The sequence below is a fragment of the Sphaeramia orbicularis genome, chromosome 21 (assembly GCF_902148855.1).
Source record: "Sphaeramia orbicularis chromosome 21, fSphaOr1.1, whole genome shotgun sequence".
Taxonomy (NCBI): Eukaryota; Metazoa; Chordata; class Actinopteri; order Kurtiformes; family Apogonidae; genus Sphaeramia; species Sphaeramia orbicularis.
In genome coordinates, this window is record NC_043977.1 from 53,687,625 (window position 1) to 53,710,155 (window position 22,531).

Here is a 22,531-nt window from a genome sequence, read left to right on the forward strand (position 1 = left end):
ACCTTGCATGGAACACAGTGAAGACAGTCATCATCAAGTGGAGAAAATATGGCACAACAGTGACATTACAAGAACTCCCTGACCAGAAGAAAAGTGGTCAGGGAGGCTGTCAAGAGGCCAACGGCAACATGAAGGAGATGCAACAATTCCTAGTAAACTGACCCTTAGCTTTATTGGCATGAATCCAAAAGAATATTACCAAAGTTATATCAAACTAGTGTGTTGACCTATGGGGATCCACGGGTTCTAGATGTGGTAGTTTTTATACCGTTGTGTATTCGTGCATGCTGTACCGCATTCGTCCAGCAGTCACCGCCAAAGCATTCTGGCCATAGCAACGTGATTGTAAGGCTATTGTGTTCCAAAATTACTAATATCTCGCAAAATATTGGTCCTGTTAACTTACTGTTCTCACTAGTCTGTTCATTGACCAAAAATGCGAAAGTATGACAAACTGCAGCAGTCAGCTCTGTACGGGTTTAGTGTGAATCCCCAGACACACACACAAAAACACACACACACACACACACACACAGAGGCCACTTGGCTTTCATAATACAGATAAGCTTTGCTCGTACCATCCAATCAGAGGGAAGAAAAATACTGACGACACTGGGGACCAACCAGCTGGAATCTGATTGGTTATAGAAACAGTCCTGATGCTATACAGCACAGGTGTCAAACATGCGGCCTGGGGGCCAAATCCGGCCCGCCAAAGGGTCCAGTATGGTCCTTGGGATGAATTTGTGAAATGCAAAAATTACACTGAAGATATTAACAATCCTTTCAGTTCAGGTTCCACATTCGGACCAATTCAATCTCAAGTGGGCAGGACCAGTAAAATACTATCATAATAACATAAAAATAATGACAACTCTAAACTTTTCTCTTTGTAAATGTAAATATTTTCATGTATTTACACTAAAACAAAGTATAATTTCGCAAAAAAAAAAAAGTGAATAACCTGAACAAATATGAACAACCTGAAATGGCTTAAGCGAAGTAAGTACAATTTTGACAGTTTTCTCTCTGTTATTAAATATTTTGTGTGTCTGTAGATCCACTGTGATCTGTAAGTTATAATGTATGTGTGTAAATGATAAACTGAGGCAGAATATTGTTAAAATTACACTTATTTTTTCAGTTTGTTCACGTTATTCACATCTTTTGAAAGGATAGTTTGTAGATGTAAACCTTTTCATCATGTAAATGTACTTTTTTCGCTCTAAAACAGAGAAAAGTTTGGAGTTGACATTATTTATATATTATTATGTTATTATTTTACTGGTTCAGCCCACTGCAGATCCCATTTAGCTGAATCTGGCCCCTGAACTAAAATGAGTTTGACACTCCTGCTATACAGTTTAAGTTACTTTGGGAATAAATTAATACAGTTTCATGGAACATATATTACAGTTTAGGGTGTAAATGTAGGTCAGTGTTTCTGACATTTAGACCAGCAGAGAAGGCCTTGGCCTTGACGGACCCCCGCTGGTATTTTGTAATTCACTACCACAAATCAATGTCATAGAGCTAAGGCTGGAGTCAAGGCTTAAGATGTTAAAGAAAAAGCTAATAACACCAAGGCTGATGCTCAACTACTGTGTACTTTTGTTATTCTCAAATCCCATTTCCTGTACTAATAAATCTGCCAGGACAGAAAGAAATACAAACAAAACTTGTTTGGACTTTCACAACAAAGAATATTAATTACTGTTGGATCTGGAACCATCCCACCTCAGTGTCATAGGATCTGAATAATGAATATAGATACCACTGCTGTCCCATAGAAAACAAAATAGGAAAATACATCCAGCACTGTTTTCACTTTTGAGGCACATATACAGTAGTTCAAACTGCCTGTGATGGCTACAGGTATTTATTAGGGGTGTAAGAAAATATTGGTTCTGCAATATATCGCGATATTTCATTTCACAATACTGTATAGATATTAAAAAGTACTGTATCAATATTTTTAGGTATTATTCAAATGCAGATATGGTGGCAGTTCATTTTTATTTTTCTTTATTGTTTATATCTTATGTATTATTATTGAACACTGTTTTATTAAATAATGGTTAGCCTATTTGAAGCATCCTAAAAGCACTTTTTACTGTCAGAGAGGCAGATGTTAGTTTCTTTGTTGGGATTGCATAAAAATAATGTTCCGATGTTAGTTATGAACTAATAGAATAAGAACATTTGAGCAGGATCTTAAACTGTAAAGTCACATTTGAGCTTTCATTTGGTGCCATGACCTTTGACCTTGAAAGGTCAAACAAATGTCAGTTAATGTCTTTAACCTCCTGAGACCCTGGAAATGTCAGCAAGGTACCAGCTTTTTTTTTTTTTTTTTTTTTTTAATTAAATAAGTGCCTATATTGGAAACATCATGATGCAACAGTTTTTCAGATGCAGTTTTTCAAATTTGTATGGAATGTCCTTTGTGGTGGACAGTTTTCTTTTCTTTTTTTTTTTTTATTTATTTTTTTTTTGTATAAAGTTGTGAAACTCTTGTCCACAAATGCAGACAGAAAACCCATAGCTGGGTCTGAGGAGGTTAAATATGGTGTTGGACAACAGGAGCCTTGGTCCTATTTTTAAATAAAACTATAATTATGTCAGAATCTTGAATCTCCACACTGGAGACACTGGTTATTTTTGTGCTAGTGCTAGTGCTCCACAATCATTTTGGAGTGACTTCTTGGACAGTGCTGAGTAGGGGTGTAAGAAAATATCAGTTCTGCAATTTTATCACAATATTTCATTTCACAATACTGTATCGTTATTAAAAAGTACTGTATCTTCATCTTTAGGTATTTATTCAAATGCAGATATTGTGGAGGTTCATTTTCTTTTTTTGTTTTTCTTTTTTGTTTATATTTTATTTAGTATTATTTAACACACTTTTATTAAATAATGTTAGTTCCTTTGTTGGGATTGAACAAAAATAATGTTCTGATGTTAGTTCTGAACTAATAGAATATGAACATCAGAGCAGGATCTTAAACTGTAATGTCTGTAAAACATAACTTAAGTTTGAACACAGGAACATTTTGTGATATAGCATTAGATCCTGTTGTGTTCAAATAAAAATGTGTTTAATATTTGTGCACATTTCTGGTGTAACTCCATTCTTCCAGGAAATAATCTTTTAAAAAAGAAACAAAACCAATAAAAAATTGCCTTTTTAACAGTATCGTGATATATCATGATATATCGTATCATGATCCTAGTATTGTGATTTGTATTGTATCGCCAGATTCTTACCGATACACAGCCGTAGTGTTTAGTATTTGTATATATTTCTGGTGTAATTCAATCCTTCCAGGAAATAATCAAAAAACAAAAAATTGCCTTTTTAACAGTATCATGATATACACTAGTCAACATTTGCTAGGGATCAGGACTGTAACTTTGCTATATTCGGGGGTGTAATTCTGGAAACTTGAAAATTTACTTTCCCAGTGGAGTACAGCCTGCAGATGCGGATGGTGGCCACACACATTATTGACATCACACTGTATATGTTTCAGAACATTCTGAGTGGTTTCAGTGAAAACAAAATTGGAAGAGTAATTATTGTGAACTCTAATTTCTAGGGTTGTATCACCCTTTTGCCTGAAAGTGCAATAAAAATGTATGTTTTTTTACCTTTTAGTCCATTTGTCTTTACATGACTAGCCAAAGTACACACATAATATATGAAGTCACCCAAAATATTATACAACATCAATTATTGTGCAAATATAAAACTGATCCCTAGCAAATGTTGACTAGTATATATCGTGATATATCGTATCGTGATCCTAGTATTGTGATTTGTATCATATCGCCGGAGTCTTGCCAATACACAACCCTAGTGCTGAGCACAGGATGCTACAAAAGTGAATTTGCAAAATAGTGTCAGAAAAGAAGTTGAGTTGGTGGAAAATGTGTGCATGAGTGGTAATAAATGACTGAATCCCAACAAAATAAAAACAGCCCATAAAAAGATGTGTGCAGCTCTGAAGTTGTTTTGTTGTCATGGGAAGAGGACTTACAAAGCAATAAAACAGAAAGGAAAGAAGCTGTACAATCCTGCCACTGGATGATGGAAGTATTAACCCTTATTGTGGCAGAAGTACCTCCAGTGAGCCGGAACAGCCCAAACCTGAACACCTACAGAAACCAGGATATGAACTCCAGTCTCTGGTGACAAAGCCTTGGATTTTGTAAATCTGTCATCCACCACATATCTCCTGTCTTCTGAGAAAAGACCTAAGGAGCCGTGCATGTATCAGTGAGATATTAACATTGACTTGAAACTAAGTTTAAGCACCGATTACATTTGAAGTGAAATGTTACGTGGGTTGTATTGGAATTTTTTCAGTCCCCATTTACATTTACACACCAGTGTTTGGCAGGCTGTTTTTCAGATCTGCTCTTATTGTGTGTGCGCTTATTTATTAGATTTATTAATTTATTCAATTTTGGTGACAATTTTGATGAAAGTTATCATTTCACACAACACAGTTTTGGCCATAACTACTGATTACACTGGTCTGCAAGTCAAACGCTTCCAGAATAAAAGGAATGAAATTGTACCACGTGTGTCACTAATACAGACTACTATGTCCTAAATGTTGGTTGGCTGAAGTTTCACAGATACAGTCTTGGGTCTAAATGTGAAATTGTAGAATTAATGATAGAATGGGTTTAACTCTAAAGCAGGGGTTCAGGGGCCATATTCAGCTAAATTTGATCTGCAGTGGGCTGGACCAGAAAAATAATAACATAATAACCTGTAAATAATGACAGCTCCAAATTTTTGTCTTTGTTTTAGTGTAAAAAAAAAAAAACAATTAAATTACGAAAATACTTACTTTTATAAACTATCCAAAAAAAAAACAAAAAAAAAAAAACAAAAAAAAATGAAAAAACTGAAATTTAAACTAAAAAACATAAGAAAATTTAGTGCAATTTTAACAATATTCTGCCTCAACTTCTCATTTGTCCATGTGCATTATGGATCAGATCTACAAAGACACTAAACACTGAGGAACAGGAAGAAAAAGTGTTAAAATTGTGCTTAATTTTCTTTAGACATTTCAGGTTGTTCATATTTGTTCAGGTTATTCACATTTCATTGTTATAGGATAGTTTGCAAATGTAAATATTTTAATAAGTTGATGTTATTTTTTGCACTAAAACAAAGACAAAAAAATTAAGTTGTTAATTCTAGATTTTTTTTGGCTTAACTGAAGATTTTTTTACTTAATTGAAGAATTTTTTTTGGCTTAATTGAAGATTTTTTTTTTTTTTACTTAATTGAAGATTTTTTTTTGGCTTAATTCAAGATTTTTTGCTAAATTTGAGATTTTTTTTTTTTTTTGTGCTTAATTGAAGATTTTTTTACTTAATTGAAGAATTTTTTTGGCCTAATTCAACATTTATTCCTTAATTCAAGCTAATTTTTTTTTTTGTTTTTTGCTTAATTCAATTCAAGACTTTGGAATTTTTGCACTTGGCAAAAACATCCCAGGGGCCGAACTGGACCCTTTGGCGGGCTGCATTTGGCCCCCGGGCCGCATGTTTGACACCCCTGCTCTAAAGGAATATTAGTGTCAAATCTACCAGATCGACTTCGAAACACTGTCTGCACATGACAATACATGGTTCTATCAGTGGAACATTTATAGATCTATTGGATAAATGGACAGAAACCAACATATATGTGGAAGAACACTTTGGGTCGGATCTACTAAAGGTCTGCGTGCATTAAAACGTGTGCAAACTCATTGCACTTGCAAAAAAATGTACAAACTGATTTACTAACAGTGCACACTAAGGGTTGCGTCTTTCAAAGGTGCAAAATAGAGCGTCTGCATCCAGTTAGTACATTTGACACAATGCATATAAAATATGGGGCGTTTATACACAGTTGTGTGTGTGCCGGGAGGAGAAAATGAAATATATTAATTTAACACGCAAACTGATTTATCAAACCCCAAAGCAATTTTGCTGATAGAAACTGAGTCTGTATGTAACCGGTGGTGTCGAACTCTGCGTTGTGTTCTTTTTAATGACGAGACCTGCACATACTGTATGTCTTTGGAGGCTGTCTCCGTTTATTGTTTTTTTTTCTGTTCCTGATAAGTGACAGAAAAACACAAAAACCTCCGGTCAGCAACCCCCATAAAACAAGCTCCTTTCCCATGGAAATCCAGAACAAAAGGGCAAATACATTAAATTATTAAAACAAAATACAAGTGACAGAAAAACACAGAAACCTCCGGTCAGCGCCCCCTGTAAAACAAGCTCCTACACACACCAAAATGACACAGAAATATGTTCAAGCACATTATAAGCACCTCATACAGCCTGAACTAGCCAGTTCATGTAAAAAAAAAACAAAAATTCACAGAGGCTGAACCAAAAAAACTTCTCAGACTGTACGGCTGCTTACCTCTCCTGTGGAAATCCGGAACAAAAGGGAAGAGGCAAAGGCGCGAAAACTCCGGTTATAGCGTGCAGTGTCACACTGTAAATTGCTCGCTGGAGAACAGACCCAAAATGTCAGGTACCAACCAAAAGAAATGAAAATAAAATGAACAGATTTGGTGTAATTAGAACAATACACAATATCATATATATACCCACATTGCTGCAAAATAACTGAGTCTGTTCCATGTATTTAACACGTCTCTAAAGGAGGAGCAAGCGGGTTGGATGTGTAATTGTGCACACATGGAAGTGGTTAGGAGACAAAGAAAAGATGAAATGAGATGCAAAGAATGCATTTTTCACCCTCGTGTGAACATTTTTGGAGTGATGGAAGAAAAAATAATTGAGACGTATGCACTCCCCACACACACACACACACACGCACACACACACACACACACACACACACACTTTACAGGACTCTTTCCATTCCTGATGATTGTGATTAAAAATACACACCAACATTAGGATACAGTGGGACTAAATTATGTACCTGACAGACAATCCAACCCCCCCCCCACCACCACCACCACCACCACCACCACCATCTTTAAAATGAAAAATACATGAATGAATGAGTCATGCAATACCTTCTATGACAACATTACATTTCCGTGCGTCTGGATCATTCAGTCTCTGTTCCATTAGTGCTGGTTTATCCCACAGCACTTTTTACAGCGTATTGTTTCCAGTAGAACACGCAAAACCCTCATTTTCTTGCGGTCTGCAAGACTTTGCACCTGTTGTAATTTGCACAAACAATCTGAGTAAATCATCCGCAAACCGTGGTTCAGCCCCACATGCAAAATTCTAGATTGCGCACGCAAATTAGTACATGCAAAATGGGATCTTTGTAGATCTGGCCCTTTATCATATACCTTGAAAACATCAGCAAACCAGCACTTTTGTCAGTTCTTTTTTTTTCCAATTACTCTTACAATTCGTTCCATTTAGGACATTTAATTTCTGAAGTAGATCATTTCTAAAAAAAAAAAAATAAAAAAAATAAAATTGTAGACCAGTATTATTGAAGGTACTACATGAAGCCATGGTTCAGATGGTAGAGCGGGTCATCCAATCACCAAAGGGTTGGCGGTTTGAATCCCGCTCTGTCCTAGTCAGTCGGTTGTGTCCTTGGGTAAGACACTTAATAATAATAATAATAATAATAATCATGGATTGGATTTATACAGCGCTTTTCTAGACACCCAAAGCGCTTTACATTATTGATCCATTATTCATTCGCTCTCACATTCTCCCTCTGGTGGTGGTAAACTACCGCTATATAAATCTAATCCATTATTATTAAAGGATCATGATCTCATTAGTTCTTGTTTCTCCATTTTAATATTGTTCATTGATTCATTTCAAAGGTTTGGAAATAATTGTTAAGGCTTCATAAATGGAGACACCTTCAGAATTTGAGCTTTTAACATCTATCCTATTCATTGAGCCATAACTTAAAAAAAAAGTGAACAAAGCTTTATTTGGCTTATAACAGGAGATGAGTTAGACCAGGGGTGTCAAACATGTGGCCCGGGGGCCAAATGCGGCCCGCCAGAGGGTCCAGTTCGGCCCCTGGGATGTTTTTGCCAAGTGCAAAAATTCCACAGTCTTGAATTGAATTAAGCAAAAAAAAAAAATCTCAAATTTAGCAAACAATCTTGAATTAAGACACAAAAATCCTCAATAATGTAAAAACAAGTCTTGAATTAAACCAAAAAAATTCTAGAATTAACAACTTTTTTTTTCTTTGTTTTAGTGCAAAAAATAACATTAAATTATGAAAATATTTACAATTACAAACTATCCTGAAACAATAAAATGTGAATAACTTGAACAACTATGAACAACCTGAAATGTTTAAAGAAAATTAAGCACAATTTTAATAATTTTCGGTCTGTTACTAAGTGTTTAATGTCTGCAGATCTGATCCATAATGCACGTGTAGAAATGATAAGTTAAGGAATTACGTTATTAAAATTGCACTAAATTTTCTTATGTTTTTTTAATTTAAATTTCAGTTTTTTCAGGGTTTTTTTTTGTTTGTTTGTTTTTTTGGATAGTTTATAAAAGTAAGTATATTCGTAATTTAATGTTTTGTTGTTTTTTTTTTACACTAAAACAAAGACAAAAATTTGGAGCTGTCATTATTTATAGGTTATTATGTTATTATTTTACTGGTCCGGCCCACTTCAGATTAAAGTTAGCTGAATATGGCCCCTGAACTAAAATGAGTTTGACACCCCTGAGTTAGACCACATTTCATTTAAACAGGAGTATTCTCTGGGCGTTAATCGTAGCGTGGCTCAAATATAACCCTGAGCTTTAAATCATTTGCCAGTGACACGATGGATGTATTTATACGACAACAACCCTACTTACACTGAAGTATACTTCAGTGTGGTGGAAAAATCTGAGTAGAGAACACAGAAGTCATGGCTGGTCATACGGATGAGTTTATTCACCCTTTACACGGAGGACCCCTCTCTAATGAAAGCACAAGGTTAAAGTGTAGGAGGAGAAGGAGTAAGGAGGAGCACGGGCAGTGAGTTTGTATACACACAACATATGACATGACCGACAGGATCCTTAAAGTGGTCAGAACATCACTGAGCCGTCATGAGACTGACAGGAGACACTCAGAGTTCCTCTTCTATACAAAGGAGGAGAACCACAGGATGTAAGATGGGGGGGCTCTGGTCATGTACGTGAGCGTGAGACAACTGTACAATGGTCCAAGGGTGGACTGGGGCATTACAGGGTGGGGAAGCAAAATGTACAATATTTTGAGGCAGGGATTGAAAGACAGTGTATGACCAATTAGTTTATTGAAAGTCATGAGAATTTATTTGCCACAAGAAAACTGACATAATAGAAAATGTTTTTATTCTATGTGTCCTCCTTCTTTCTCAATAACTGCCTTCACACGCTTCCTGAAACTTGCGCAAGTGTTCCTCAAATATTGGGGTGACAACTTCTCCCATTCTTCTTTAATAGTATCTTTAAGAAAGTGGACATTGCTGTGTGATGTTCTATTGGTAGCATGTTCTAAAACGCCGCAAATAGCAGAATCCAGAGGGTTTAGATCTGGGCTAGAAGGCGGCCATAAACATGATTCCCAAAAATTGCTGAAGTTGGATTTGTTGCTGTTGTCAACAAGTGTTTTGGTGTTCTTGTGTAAGATTTTAACTTCAAATCATATTTTACTGCATTTCTAACGGTCTTGTTGTCTACCTCAAGTTCAATTGCCATTTTTCTCATGGATTTGGTTGGATCCTTTAGGATTTTGGATTTGAGAGCTTTAATAAAAGCTTAGGTACGTTTTTTGTTGCTTCCTCCACTTCCAGACTTTCTGGTAATAGTTTTGCTCATAGTCATTCTCTTCTTTCCATTATAAACAGTCTTTATGGACACTCCAACTATTTTTGAAATCTCCTTTGGTGTGACGAGTGCATTCAGCAAATCACACACTCTTTGACGTTTGCTTTCCTGATTACTCATATGGGCAAAAGTTTCTGAAAAGGTATGGATAATAGTGTTAGGTATGATTATGACATCAATATATGTTTGGTTTCAAAACAATTGACGTAGTGCCTGCTGAGAAAAAACAACTAAATGTTCAGTGTAAATTTTGCTTCCCCACCCTGTAGGTATGGACAGTGTAAGTGGTAGTGAGTTCATACTCAGCGTACACACTGTGGTGTTTAGGAGCCATCCACCAAGACCCAAGCCGCATTAAATGGACCGGTATGACCGAAGTTAAAACCGGAATTGGTGAGTTGACATTTGTGCTAGCTTAGCCGCAGCTAATTAGTTCATATGGATGTGGTTAGCCGATTATTATGCGGCCGCTTCTAAAGGAAATCTACCTCAAACTTAAAGCTGCAGGAAGACTTTCGTGACCAATTTTTCATCCAATCTGTCAAACCTCAGTCATATCCTCAGTATCATGAATCTGTAAGTTTTTCTGTCATCACTCACCTGAATCTCTTGCATTTCAGTGAACAATTTCTTAGTGCCATCCACCAGAAACAAACCATGTGTTTACAAACAGAGCCAGGAGGGAACTCGGGCATCTTTGGCATTTTGTTGTGATGTGCACTGTGGGAAAAGGAGGTTTGTGTAACCACCTGCAGCAGCAGCACAAGTGGGGCCGCCTACCGTGCAACTGTAGACTGTAGACTGTAGAACTGTAGACAATACGGCCTCCCCATTGGCCGAGAGTCTACAGTTTCGGCCAATCGGGAGGCCGTATTGTCTACAGTTCGGACTGTAGACAATACGGCCCCGCCATTGGTCCGGAGATGCGCTGTCGTCATCGCTCCGAACAACGCCCCCCCGTCTTCTCGATAATCACATACCTGATAAATAAAAAGAAAAAAAACAGGTCATCCCCCGAGTCCCGAGGTAATTACAGGTGAGTCGATCTTGTTATCCGTCATGACACAGTTATTACAGGCATGTATTTGACCACATACCGCAGTTTGACATGCGAAGAATGACATTCGCGAGTGAGCTAGCGAGATGAAGTCTCGCTAAAACTCCGTGTCAATTTGTGTGGAAATGTCGCTTGCCATTTCATTTAAATATTAGCGAATATGCTAATTTGAAATTATTGTTTTGAACTGTTCTGTTTATATGTTCATTCAAAATTATGAAAATGTCTTTGGGTAAAGAAAAAAAAAAAAAAAAAAAACAGTTCTAAATGATATTTTTTCCCACTCGGATTTCACGTCTTCAGTGCGATTTTTGGTATAGTGTTTTAATACAGCATGTCAAATGAAAAATAACTGTACAGTCACACAGCTGAGATTACACACTCATTGTAGGCTATATGCACATGTATATGACTATATGCTATTACTTATTCCTTAATACATACAAAAATATATACGTATACATTAATGTGTGTGTGTGCCTGTCTCTGCCAAGCGTGTCACGACAGTTATTACACACATTGTTTACGCACATGTATATGACTACATGTTATTACTTATTCCTTAATACATACAAATACAAATATATATATGTACATATATATAAATGTGTGATATAAATACGTGTCTGTCTGTCTGTCTGTCTGTCTGTCTCTGCTAAGCGTGTGATGACAGTTATTACACACACACTGTATATGTTATTACTTATTCCATTCCTAGTTGGAAGATGGAGACCAAAGGACACACAGGGAAAGGTGTGGACGTGCTGCTGCCTGTCCTGTGCATCATGGACAGGGGTGTGCCAAGTGACAGGCAGCAGTGCGTTTTGAAGGCTTCCAAGGAAGCCAAAGTAGCCAAGGCCCTACAGATGGATGCCACTGCCAGCAACCCTAAGAAAGCTTATGAAGAAGGTATTTTTAGCATAACACACACGTTTTTGGATCTCTGAACCTTCTTAGCACATACACGTGACTGACTGATAATGATGTTGTTGTTAACTGTGTTCAACCTTCAGCTGAGAAGAGGTGCCATCTTGTTGGAGCCACCGCACCAACCAAAGTTCAGATCCTTGGCCAGCTGATCCTGAGCTTTGGAAAATATTGCGGCAGAACATTCAAGTGGCTGATCGAAAATGATGTTGGATACGTCAAATAGTGAGTTTGAAGTTATTAAGTTATGTATGTGTAACGCACAAGTACTGGCAGTTACAAAACTCTTTTGTCGTGTTCTTTCAGTCTCCTGGATCGTCATGTTAAGGAGAGACGGCAGGCAGGCAGGAGGGAGGACACACCAGAGTGGTGGTTGAAAGAGCAGCTGCTGGCCTACGCGCAGCTGTTCCCATCAGTGTCCTGCCACCTGGAGATCAATGTGGACCGGGCAATCTATGGACAGGGTCGCTTCCGGTCCTTTACTTTTTTGGAGATGTGGCAGTGGTACAGTCTGCACAAGACCCTGCTCGCAGATCCACAGGCCGGCAGCGATCATGAGCGCAAGATGGCCCAAGAAGCGTACTGCTCTGTCCGCCAGTGGCTGATAATGAAGGAGGATGACATTTCCTCCAAGTCACTGAAGCGCTTCAGATTGTACATCCTCATGAAAGAGGAGGAGGTCAGTTCATGCATTTCTGTACAAAGACTGAGCATTTGAACTCACTGATGCTGTTAACGACACAATTTTATGTTTGTTTTGTTTCTTTTTTTAAAAGATTATGTGGAAAAAATGAATTACACCAGAAATATGCGCAAACACTAAACAAATGTTATTTGATCGGAACAGGATCCAATGCCTTATCTCAAAACTTTCCTCTGTAAAAACTTCAAGTGCAGGATTAGCATAAGTAAGCATAAAATGTGGCTTTAGCAGTAAAAAAAACACACAAAACATAAATAAAATGATGTTTTACAAGACATTACAGTTGAAGATCCTGCTCCAATGTTCGTATTCTATTGGCTGCTAAAAGTAGTGGACAATCCCTGAATCATCCAACATCAGAAGAGTGTTTTTGTGCAAACAAAGGAACTAATATCTGCCTCTTTCAGACGATAAAAAGTCGTTTGAGGATGCTTGAAATAATCAGCGTTTAACAAAACAGTGTTATTAATTTAAAAAACTACATGCATGACCTGCAATATCACAATACTACTTTTGTAGTATACAAACAGCAGCGTAAAATACCTATGTGAATATAGAAATGAAAGAGTAAAATACTCATCTGAATATAGAAAGAGTAAAAATCTCATGGGAATATAGAAGTAAGAGTAAAATACTCATGTGAACACAGAAATAAAAGAGCTTGATCAACCAAAAAGAAACAAAAAAACAAAATGAACCTCCACCATGTCTCCGTTTGAATAAATGCCTTAAAAATATCGATACTGTACTTTTTAATATCGGTACAGTATTGTGAAATGAAACATTGCGATAAACTGCAGAACCAATATTTTCTTACACGCCTACTCCTAGGTGCATAAATATGACAGTGAATAACCTCAAGTGCATTCTGTTATTAAAGACAAAACTGAATCGTAATGATAAACTTTTATTCTCTCTCCAACAGCAATCTTCACACCAAGCAGCACCTTCATCCTCTGAGAAGCAGGCACCGGCAACGTCTGCTGCGGAGAGGGCTGAGGACACTTGGGGAGACGATGCACCTCTTGTGGAAGCTCTTTCAACATTTGAACAAACAGGTATTTTGTTTTGAGTTGAGGGGTTATGGAACAGCCAATGACACAATCAGAAAACATATATGTTTTGTTGACTGACTGAAATGCTGTTACTGCCTAACTCACCAATCTGTCTGTTCTTGCAGCTGCTGTGCGCCCCACACAGGACCCAGGCAAGCCTTCGGGGATGGGGGAGAGCCCTGTGGAGCGGCCACAGCCACAGCCGCCACAGCCACCACCTCCTGCAGCAGGTATTTTGTTTTGAGTTGAGGGGTTATGGAACAACCAATGACACAATCAGAAAACATATATGTTTTGTTGACTGACTGAAATGCTGTTACTGCCTAACTCACCAATCTGTCTGTTCTTGCAGCTGCTGTGCGCCCCACACAGGACCCAGGCAAGCCTTCGGGGATGGGGGAGAGCCCTGTGGAGCGGCCACAGCCACAGCCGCCACAGCCACCACCTCCTGCAGCAGGTATTTTGTTTTGAGTTGAGGGGTTATGGAACAACCAATGACACAATCAGAAAACATACATGTTTTGCTGACTGACTGAAATGCTGTTACTGCCTACTCACCAATCTGTCTGCTCTTGCAGCTGCTGTGCGCCCCACACAGGACCCAGACAAGCCTTCGGGGATGGGGGAGAGCCCTGTGGAGCGGCCACAGCCACCACAGCCACCACCTCCTGCAGCTGCTGTGCACATCAAGCACAGGGAGAAGAGCAGAGCAGGCAAGAAGCGCCAGCCCTTCGCAGTCTCTGCACGTGACAAACTGTCAACTCCTGGCACAGAGCCCGATGTGGTGGTGGGGCCAGCACAGCTGACTGATTCAACTGTCGGCCAACCGCTGGGTGCAGAGCGACGAGAGCCCAGTCCGGAACCTGCTGGAGAATCCGGTTCTGTGGCATCTCGAGACGACCTATCGTCTGACCCAGCACAAGTATAGACAACGCATCTATAACACAGGAGACACTTCACTGAAATAAATAAATACATAAATAAACTCACTGACCTGATTGGTGCTGACAGATGACACACTTTGTCTTATGTTTGCAGGTCAGCTTGGAGGGATGGCACAAGGCGTGGGAAACTCCTCCCCACGGGCTTCCCCCAGCAGACGTGAAGTGGCTGAAGGAGGACAGCCAGCGGGGCCTGTTTCAGGCCGAGGTGTTGTACCGGGACAAGTACAGCAAAGTCCGCAAGAGACGGGTCCTGAAGGATGACAGGATGTGGTTCTTCCCCCCAGAGCCTCCTGGTTTGGTCAGAGGCGGCATTCCCTCGGCTGACGCGTTCTTCCACGCTCGCGTTTTCTTCTGGAGGCCAGTGGGTGTGTGGGGCTACAGTCTGCGCTGTACAAGGAGCAAGTGTCCGGCTCGCACCAAGAAGGATGTCTTCCTCTACCGCTGTGGCTACTCCAAAACAGTCAGGCAGATATGTGATCTGTCTGGCTGGTATACAATGCTCACAGAGGTCCTGGCCTGCAACGAGTGCCGGAAGGCTGCCAAGGCATCGGAGGAGCACACCCTCGGGCGCATCCCGGCATGGGACGCAGCCATACTGCGACAACTAACACCAGCTCACCGTGCTGTTTTCCCTGCCGTTTTAACCCCCATGTGAGTGATGAGGTCCTGTCACAAACGGTCTGCGCTACGTCTTTTCTCAGCTGTGGAATCATTGCATTTTTTGTCATGTGTTCTCAGGCGTGGCGTGGATAAGCAGGTGATCCACCTGATGCGAGATCGCACCGAGGGCAACACCATGACCAAGGTGTGGAGACAGGTGCAGGAGAACCACTGTGAGGAGTACCTCCAGAGGAAAGACCTGTACACGACCCTTCTTAGCCAGGTCTGCCAGCCCGGCGGCATTGTCCGTGAGTATGATTTGCAACATACTGCACATGTTGTGTGTGTGTGTGTGTGTGTGTGATAATCAGTCCGGCCGTTATTTTTCTAAAAGATACAGAGTCTAAGCATTTGTGTGTGTGTGTGTTGTGCCTATATCCAGGATCCCTCGGCCACCGGTTCCAGGATCCACCACCAAGGCGGGAACTGCCGAGCCCAAAGCTGCTGAGGAAGGCCTATCTAATAGCGGAGGCGGACAATGTGGAGGACTACCGAACGCAGATCATGTCGACGTTCGGAAAAGTCCTCAAGTATGACTCCACAAAGAAGGTAAGTTAATTACAGCATGAAGAGAGGCGATTGACACGCACATCCAGAAAATGAAAGGTGTGCAGACTTGTCTGAATTTAACGTAGCAAGCTCGTTCACATTTATATGTACTGTAAGAAACTTGATCATTGTAGTTACATGAACCCAGATGAATATAACAGTAACCTGGTCATTGTAGTTGCATGAACTTGTATGCACTTTAAGAAACCTGGTCATTGCAGTTACAGTAGTAACTTGGTCAGTGTAATGTCATGAACTTACGTGACTTTAAAACGACTTGGTTATTGTATGGATTTCAAGTAACTTGGGCATTATAACATGAATTTATATGACTTTAAAACAACTTGTTACTATATGAATTTAACTTAAAGTAACTTGATCACCATATTAATGAATTTGCATTAATTCACTCTAATTCCATTATTGTGTTTGTCTGTTTGTATCTATATTTTCATGTATTTCAAGTGGCTGGATCACTGTATTTATATTTAAAAGATTTGATTGTTGAATTTATATGATCTGTTGTAAATTTAAAAAAAAAAAAAGGCTTACATTTTGTTTTGATTATATGAGATGTCGTGCATTACCTGTCACGTGACATTGCAATTAAGCACTCTAGTGATTAGTGTGCTCTAATCTGCCCTAAATCTGATGAAGGGCGTCAGCCCGAAACGTCACCCATGGGAATAAATTCTTTGGGAGCTCAGAGGTCGTGCAGATCTTATTTTATTTTTTCAACTTAATTACAGCAATAATGTTAACTGCAGTCACAAGTAAAGTGATTTCACACAGGAAAATGCGATGGCATCCAATACTCAATTGATCCGCCTCTCTCTCTCTCTCTCTCTCTCTCTCTCTCTCTCTCTCTCTCTCTCTCCCTCCCTCCCTCCCCCCCGGTGCGTCAATAACAGATTTGCAAGAAGTTGTCGGGAGACGGCAAGGGCACCGCTGAGTGGTGCACCAACGTGGGCAATGAGATGGGACAGGTACTCACGTCGGTGATCACTTGTGAGGAGTCCCTGGACAAGCTGCTGCCCATGGCCAGGGGTCTGACGGAGCGCTACAGGAGGGCTGGCGAACCGGCGCCAGAGCTAATGTATGTGGACCGTGGCTGCTGCCGCAAACAAGGGGTCTCTTCGGTGGAGCAGCTGTTCCAGGAGTGGACGGACAGTGGAATGATGGTGCGGCTGGACATCTTCCACTGGATCCACAGGTTCGATGCTGCCCTCCGAACCGATCACCACTCGAAGTACGCCCTTTTCAAGTCGGCACTCTCCGCTGCAGTGTTTGCCTACAACAAGGATGACGTGGCACTCCTCCTGCAAGCTGTCAGAGCTGGACACCCCACCCGGTATGCCTCCGTGACTGACGCCGAAATGCTTCAGACTCATGTCACAAAACATGATCTGAAGCATTACGTGAGGAGGATCACTGTCGGGGCCCAGGTGACCTTCACTCGTGCCCAGGCTGCCATCGACGTCCTCAAAGGCACGTACATGTGTGTTGTACCTGTGTGTTTTCATACCTGTGTATATAGCTGTGTGTTTTTATTGACTACGTATTTTACCTCTGATTTTATTGTAAAGCACTTTGTGAAATCTTTCTGCAAAAAGTGCCATGTAAATAAACTTTATTAACTTTATTATTATTATTATTATTATTATTATTATAAAGGGCCGGCGGGGCTGGACGAGAATGGCGTCCCCCTTTTCAAGGACGGCGACGCCATCGACCGGGTCTGGGAGAACCAGCAAAAGCACCTGGAGTGCATACAGGACCCACCGGGCCGCAACATGTACGTCATCACCAAATACGTGATGCGGAACGGTGTGCGCCTGGCACGCTACAGGACGGTGCGAGGCAGCAACAGCCTGGAGGGCTTCCACTCCTTTTTACCCAGCTTCATCCCAGGGCCTCACTGCGCAGCCGTCCCTTTTCAAGTCTACCTCCTGAGCGGCATCGCACGGTGGAACGCTGACAGAGAGGCCGCCTGCGTCAGAGGCCAGAAGGGGCGGAGGTATCGGGTCTATGTGTCGCCACTGATCGACCGCCTCAACCGCCGCTGCCAGGAAATGTTTGGCAGAGTGGAGGAGGAAAATTACATCCCCCCGGTTCCTCCTGGCGACGAGCTGATCGGGCTGGAGTACCTCTTCTCCCAGTCCTCAGCGGACTTCAGCGTTCAGGGGCACTACACAGAGACCCGAGAGACCATCCAGGAGGAGGAGGAGGAGGAGGAGGAGGAGGAGAGGGCTGCCACCAGTGACACGGATGTGCCGGAAGAAGAGGGAGAAGATCCGGGCTATGCCACTGACGGTGAGGGCGACGCTCTGGCTCCATTGAGGAGTAGTCTGTGCCTCACAGAGCTGACTGTGGCATCAGAGCTTGACCCCTGTGCTGAGGACGTGTGTGGCCCAAACCATCTCCCTGGTTACCAGCACGTGGAGGAGCTCAGCCGTGTCCTGGTGGAGATTGCGCTGGAGGAGGGAAAGCTTGCGCTCACCGAGTCCACGAGGCAGAGGGTCATCGGCGCCTGGAACCAGCTCGACCTCCACGACCGCAGCATCCAGCAGTTTGACAGCCTGTACTCTGCACGGTGGGGCAACGCTCTCTTTGGCCGCACCAGCGGTGACCCCTCCGACGCCTCCCTCGTGCAGAGGATTAAGTTTGGCAAACGCTTCGCCGCTGCCCATCTGCTGGACTCCAGGAAGAACCGCTTGATGTACTGCGTCATTAAAAACCTCTGGCTGCATCCCCAGTGTGCGGCAAAACGCCAAGGAACACCGGCAAAGCAGCTGGTCACAAAGCTGTACCAGCGCGTGCAGCAGAGGGTGACAGTAGATGACCCTGTGCTCCGCAAACTTGGCATCCCCATCTTGAAGGTCAACTCCAAGTGCGTCGGAGAATTCATTCGCAGACAGGAGGCCCTGTCAGCCACAAATGTGACCGACCAGGGCTTGTCCATCCTCCGCCGCACGCAAAGCATTGCCTCCACCAGTCAGCCACCCGCAGAAGAGCTCCCGGACGTCAGACCGCAGACCAGTCGGCCTCAGCTCCAGTATGTGATTCCTGCGTCTTTGGCAGGGACCAGGGAACTGAAGCGGAGACGAGATGCGTCCCTGCCGAAGCCGATAGCCACACCTGCTCTCTCCGCCGCCACCACCACCGCTGCAGCGACAACAACGCCTGCTCTCTCCGCCGCCGCCACCACCGCCGCAGCGACAGCAACGCCTGCTCACTCCGCCACCAGTGCAGCAGCATCTGCTCGCCAGCCCCCCACCACACACACACGTCTCCCAGGGTCTGCCTCACACATTTCCACGGCTGCTGCACGGCCCCTGCCTGCCTCCCAGTCTCACCTATTGTCAGCGCATTCATCGCAGCCCCTGGCCCCTACTCCACCAACGCCCCTTCACCACCCGGCCAGATCCACACTTTACAAAAGTAAAAAGAGACCCTTAAATTTTGACACTCGGGCTGTGTCAAAAATATATGCGTGTTCTCTCTGTGGCAAGTCCACACAGGGCCACAAGAGATACCGCAAAAAAACATATTGTCAGACCACAAACATGTCAGCCTCACAGGGCTTTACCGGGAGGACTTTTGAGTCTTTCACAGACTTTCAGGAGGCAGTGGATGAGGCGCTGAGGACTCAGCCTCCCGAAAACTAAACGTGAAAGCATATGAGTGCATATATATGTCATTTTATTTTTCTTTTAAAAAAAATGTTAATATGTGTATAGTGTGCGTTTTTAAACGTTATATCAAGTTTAACACTTTCATGCATAGCGGTCACTACAGCAGATGGCTATTCTACAGCTGTTCTCTCGTATATTCATGATTTTGTTTTAGTTCTGTATTAGCCAATACAGTGGACCGTCCCAAACACTGCAATTCATACCATTATTGTAACTCTTCTGTTCATGATAAACATGATCTGCAGTGACATGTTTGAGTTAAGTAACAGTAAGCAATTGATTTAAACTACAATCAACATTTTTTTTTTTTTTTAAAACAAAAAGTTTTTTTTTTTTTTTGCATATTATGTCAATGAAGCGGGTAGTGACTATTAGAGAATATTAAAATGTGAGAAAACAGCAGATTAGCAGCATTAAAAATGTTTTATTTCATAGTTTTCACATAATGTCAGTAAATACATATTCTCAAGCTGAGTGGACGTTTTTGGAACTCCATGAAAAACAGGTTCCTAAAAAATGTTTCAATTGCATTGTTTTTATCATGCCAAAAGAGGAATTAAAACACTCGGGAAATAAATCTTGATTAAGGTTCTCATAATTCATGCATGAAAGGGTTAATTTGTTTTAATAAAAGACACCAAAAGAAACGTCACTTTTCTCTCATTTATTATTTAACAGTTTATTCATTCCATTTGCACACGAGGTGTCATTAATCATACAAATACATAGAAGAGTCAGTCAAAAGAACATGTTAAAAAAAAAACCAAAAAAACCAAGAATGTTTCATGAATAACAGTGACTGGAAGATCAATGCATTCAGAAGACTAGTAATTGTTGAGATAATTTGAAAGATGATAGATGCAAATATGAATATAAATTGACAAATGTAGATGTAATAAAACAATAACATAATACTACATAATATTATAATATACTTTATAAACAAACAAATACAGATACAATAAATATAACACAGCAATAGTACTATATACACGATATTATAAATATAAACGGACAGTCTGGAATTTGTAGATCACAGTGCAAAACAAACACTGACAGGAATTCAAAAACCCACAGATAAAAAGCGCATGATATAATAGCAAGATTTAAAAAAAGGACATGACACAGAGCCTATTCATCTCACAACTGAGCCGACAACATTCACAAAAAAATGACAAACACCAGATGAAAACACACTGCCCGTTGTTTAGACATTAAAGATCTGGAGGACACAATAGAGGGACGAACAGAGGACACAATAAAGAGACGGACACGTCTTTCACGTTTGTCCCTCCTCCTGCAGGTGATGTCACCTGTAAACAAACCAACACGTGCACAGAGAACATAAACTAGATTAGAAACGTTTAGGCAAACATCGCACGCCGAGTCGCTTCTAAAGTTTATGTACGTTGGGGAATAAATTGTTCTTTTTGACCGTCGTTGTATATGCTTTCGGGATATGTTCAATTGCACGTCACGCGGACCGAGGGCCTATCATAGGTGGAAGTTTGACGATAAGTGACAAGACTGAGCACGATTTGTGCTTTTCATTTGACAAGTAGGAAGATCAATATTGAAATAATCACAACAGGATAGCCGTTGTTCTGCCTATGGCTCTCACTCAGGGTGCAACTTTACAAATTACAAAAATACAGAAAAAATTAACAGAAAGGCCAATAAGCATTCCCATACACATATTAAGTCAAAACTAATACTAACACAACAACCTGCTGAATTCTTGCACATAAAAATAACACATTTACAACAAAATACCCACTACCCATAATGCACTGCGGGAAACATGCCACAATATTACAGTCTACTCTCGTTATACCGCCAACTTCCGTTCACGGCCAAATTGGCGGTATAGCGAAAATGGCGTTACAACGGGTTGCGTCCTGTGCATGTCTTTACTATATGATGTCTATGCTGCCTCCGTTAACTCGTTCTAATTGCGTTTCTAAATAAATCTTGATTCTGTTATGTTGTAAGGGATCATTTAAAGTGGGGAAACATTTTAAGCATTATTATACCGTGTCGGGAAATGACACCCCATCATCTTGAGGCTTTGGCTTAATCCCACGTCCTCTTCCCGACATCCTGACCTACTGAGTGTTCTGCAATAAATGAACGGTGGCCGTTCCGTAGACCTACTCGTAGCTTGTCGCGATCAGCGTCTGGCGCGTTTGTTTCAGTGCATTGTTAAAATTTATGTGTACTCGATGGCAATCACGCTGGCGGTATAACGGTCGGGAAATCAATGGTATAAGTGTTGTTTGTGCATGGAACTGGGCTGGCGGATGGCGATAGGCGGAAATGGCGGTAGCTAATGGAATAATGCATTGGGGATTTTTGTGCAATGGTTTTGGTCGGCGGTGAGCGAAAATGGCGGTATAACAGCGGGCGGTTTAACGAGAGTAGACTGTATATGGATGTAACAAAACGACACGGAAACGGCTGAAACGCAGAAACGGCTGTAGGAATATGCACAGAGGGGAGGGAGCTCCTGCCGTTTCTGCATCGTGTCTGTAGCAGCTGCCGCTACCAGGTGGGTGCGCAAGCCTCCCTTTCCCACAATGCACGTCGTGACAAAATTCCGAAGATGCCTGAGTTCCCTCCCGGCTCTGTTTGTAAACACATGGTTTGTTTCTGGTGGATGGCACGAAGAAACTGTTCACCGGAATGCAAGAGATTCAGGTGAGTAATGACAGACAGACAGAGTCATGATACGGAGGATATGACTGAGGTTTGACAGATCTGATGAAAAATTGGTCACAAAAGTCTCCCGCACCTTTAATGTCCATCCTTGTTAAACTTGAGTTGTGATACTGACTAATTGTTTATGGCATTAATGACATGAATGAATAAATGAATAATATTGTGTATTATTTATTTTTCATGATGTTGACTTAACTGTATTAATGATCTGATTAATGCATGAATTGATGATTAATCAATTGTGTATGTTATTTATTTTCAAATATGATTGAGGATGTATATTCACTGGATGAATGAATGAACTATTGATTGAATTTGATTAAGTAATTAACTCTTTCCCCGCCATTGACGAG

General features: G+C 41.2%; 1 protein-coding gene across 1 annotated transcript; it reads left to right on the plus strand.

The window, feature by feature from the left end:
- The first annotated feature begins 9,062 nt into the window (after window positions 1-9,062).
- LOC115412079 (uncharacterized) lies at window positions 9,063-19,433 on the plus strand. The gene is made up of 13 exons (XM_030124371.1): window positions 9,063-9,169; window positions 11,646-11,836; window positions 11,941-12,079; window positions 12,161-12,533; window positions 13,483-13,615; window positions 13,738-13,842; window positions 13,965-14,069; window positions 14,191-14,534; window positions 14,651-15,207; window positions 15,295-15,464; window positions 15,599-15,765; window positions 16,677-17,253; window positions 17,440-19,433. The coding sequence occupies exons 1-13, from the start codon at window positions 9,063-9,065 to the stop codon at window positions 19,431-19,433; spliced, it is 4,962 nt and encodes a 1,653-aa protein (XP_029980231.1).
- The last annotated feature ends 3,098 nt before the right edge of the window (window positions 19,434-22,531 follow it).

Excerpts from the sequence above, each read along its gene's own strand:
- LOC115412079 (XM_030124371.1), top strand. The coding sequence starts at position 9,063 with ATGACCGACAGGATCCTTAAAGTGGTCAGAACATCACTGAGCCGTCAT. Across the intron at positions 9,170-11,645 it reads AAGGAGGAGAACCACAGGAT|TTGGAAGATGGAGACCAAAG; the intron begins GTAAGATGGGGG and ends TTCCATTCCTAG. Across the intron at positions 11,837-11,940 it reads TAAGAAAGCTTATGAAGAAG|CTGAGAAGAGGTGCCATCTT; the intron begins GTATTTTTAGCA and ends TTCAACCTTCAG.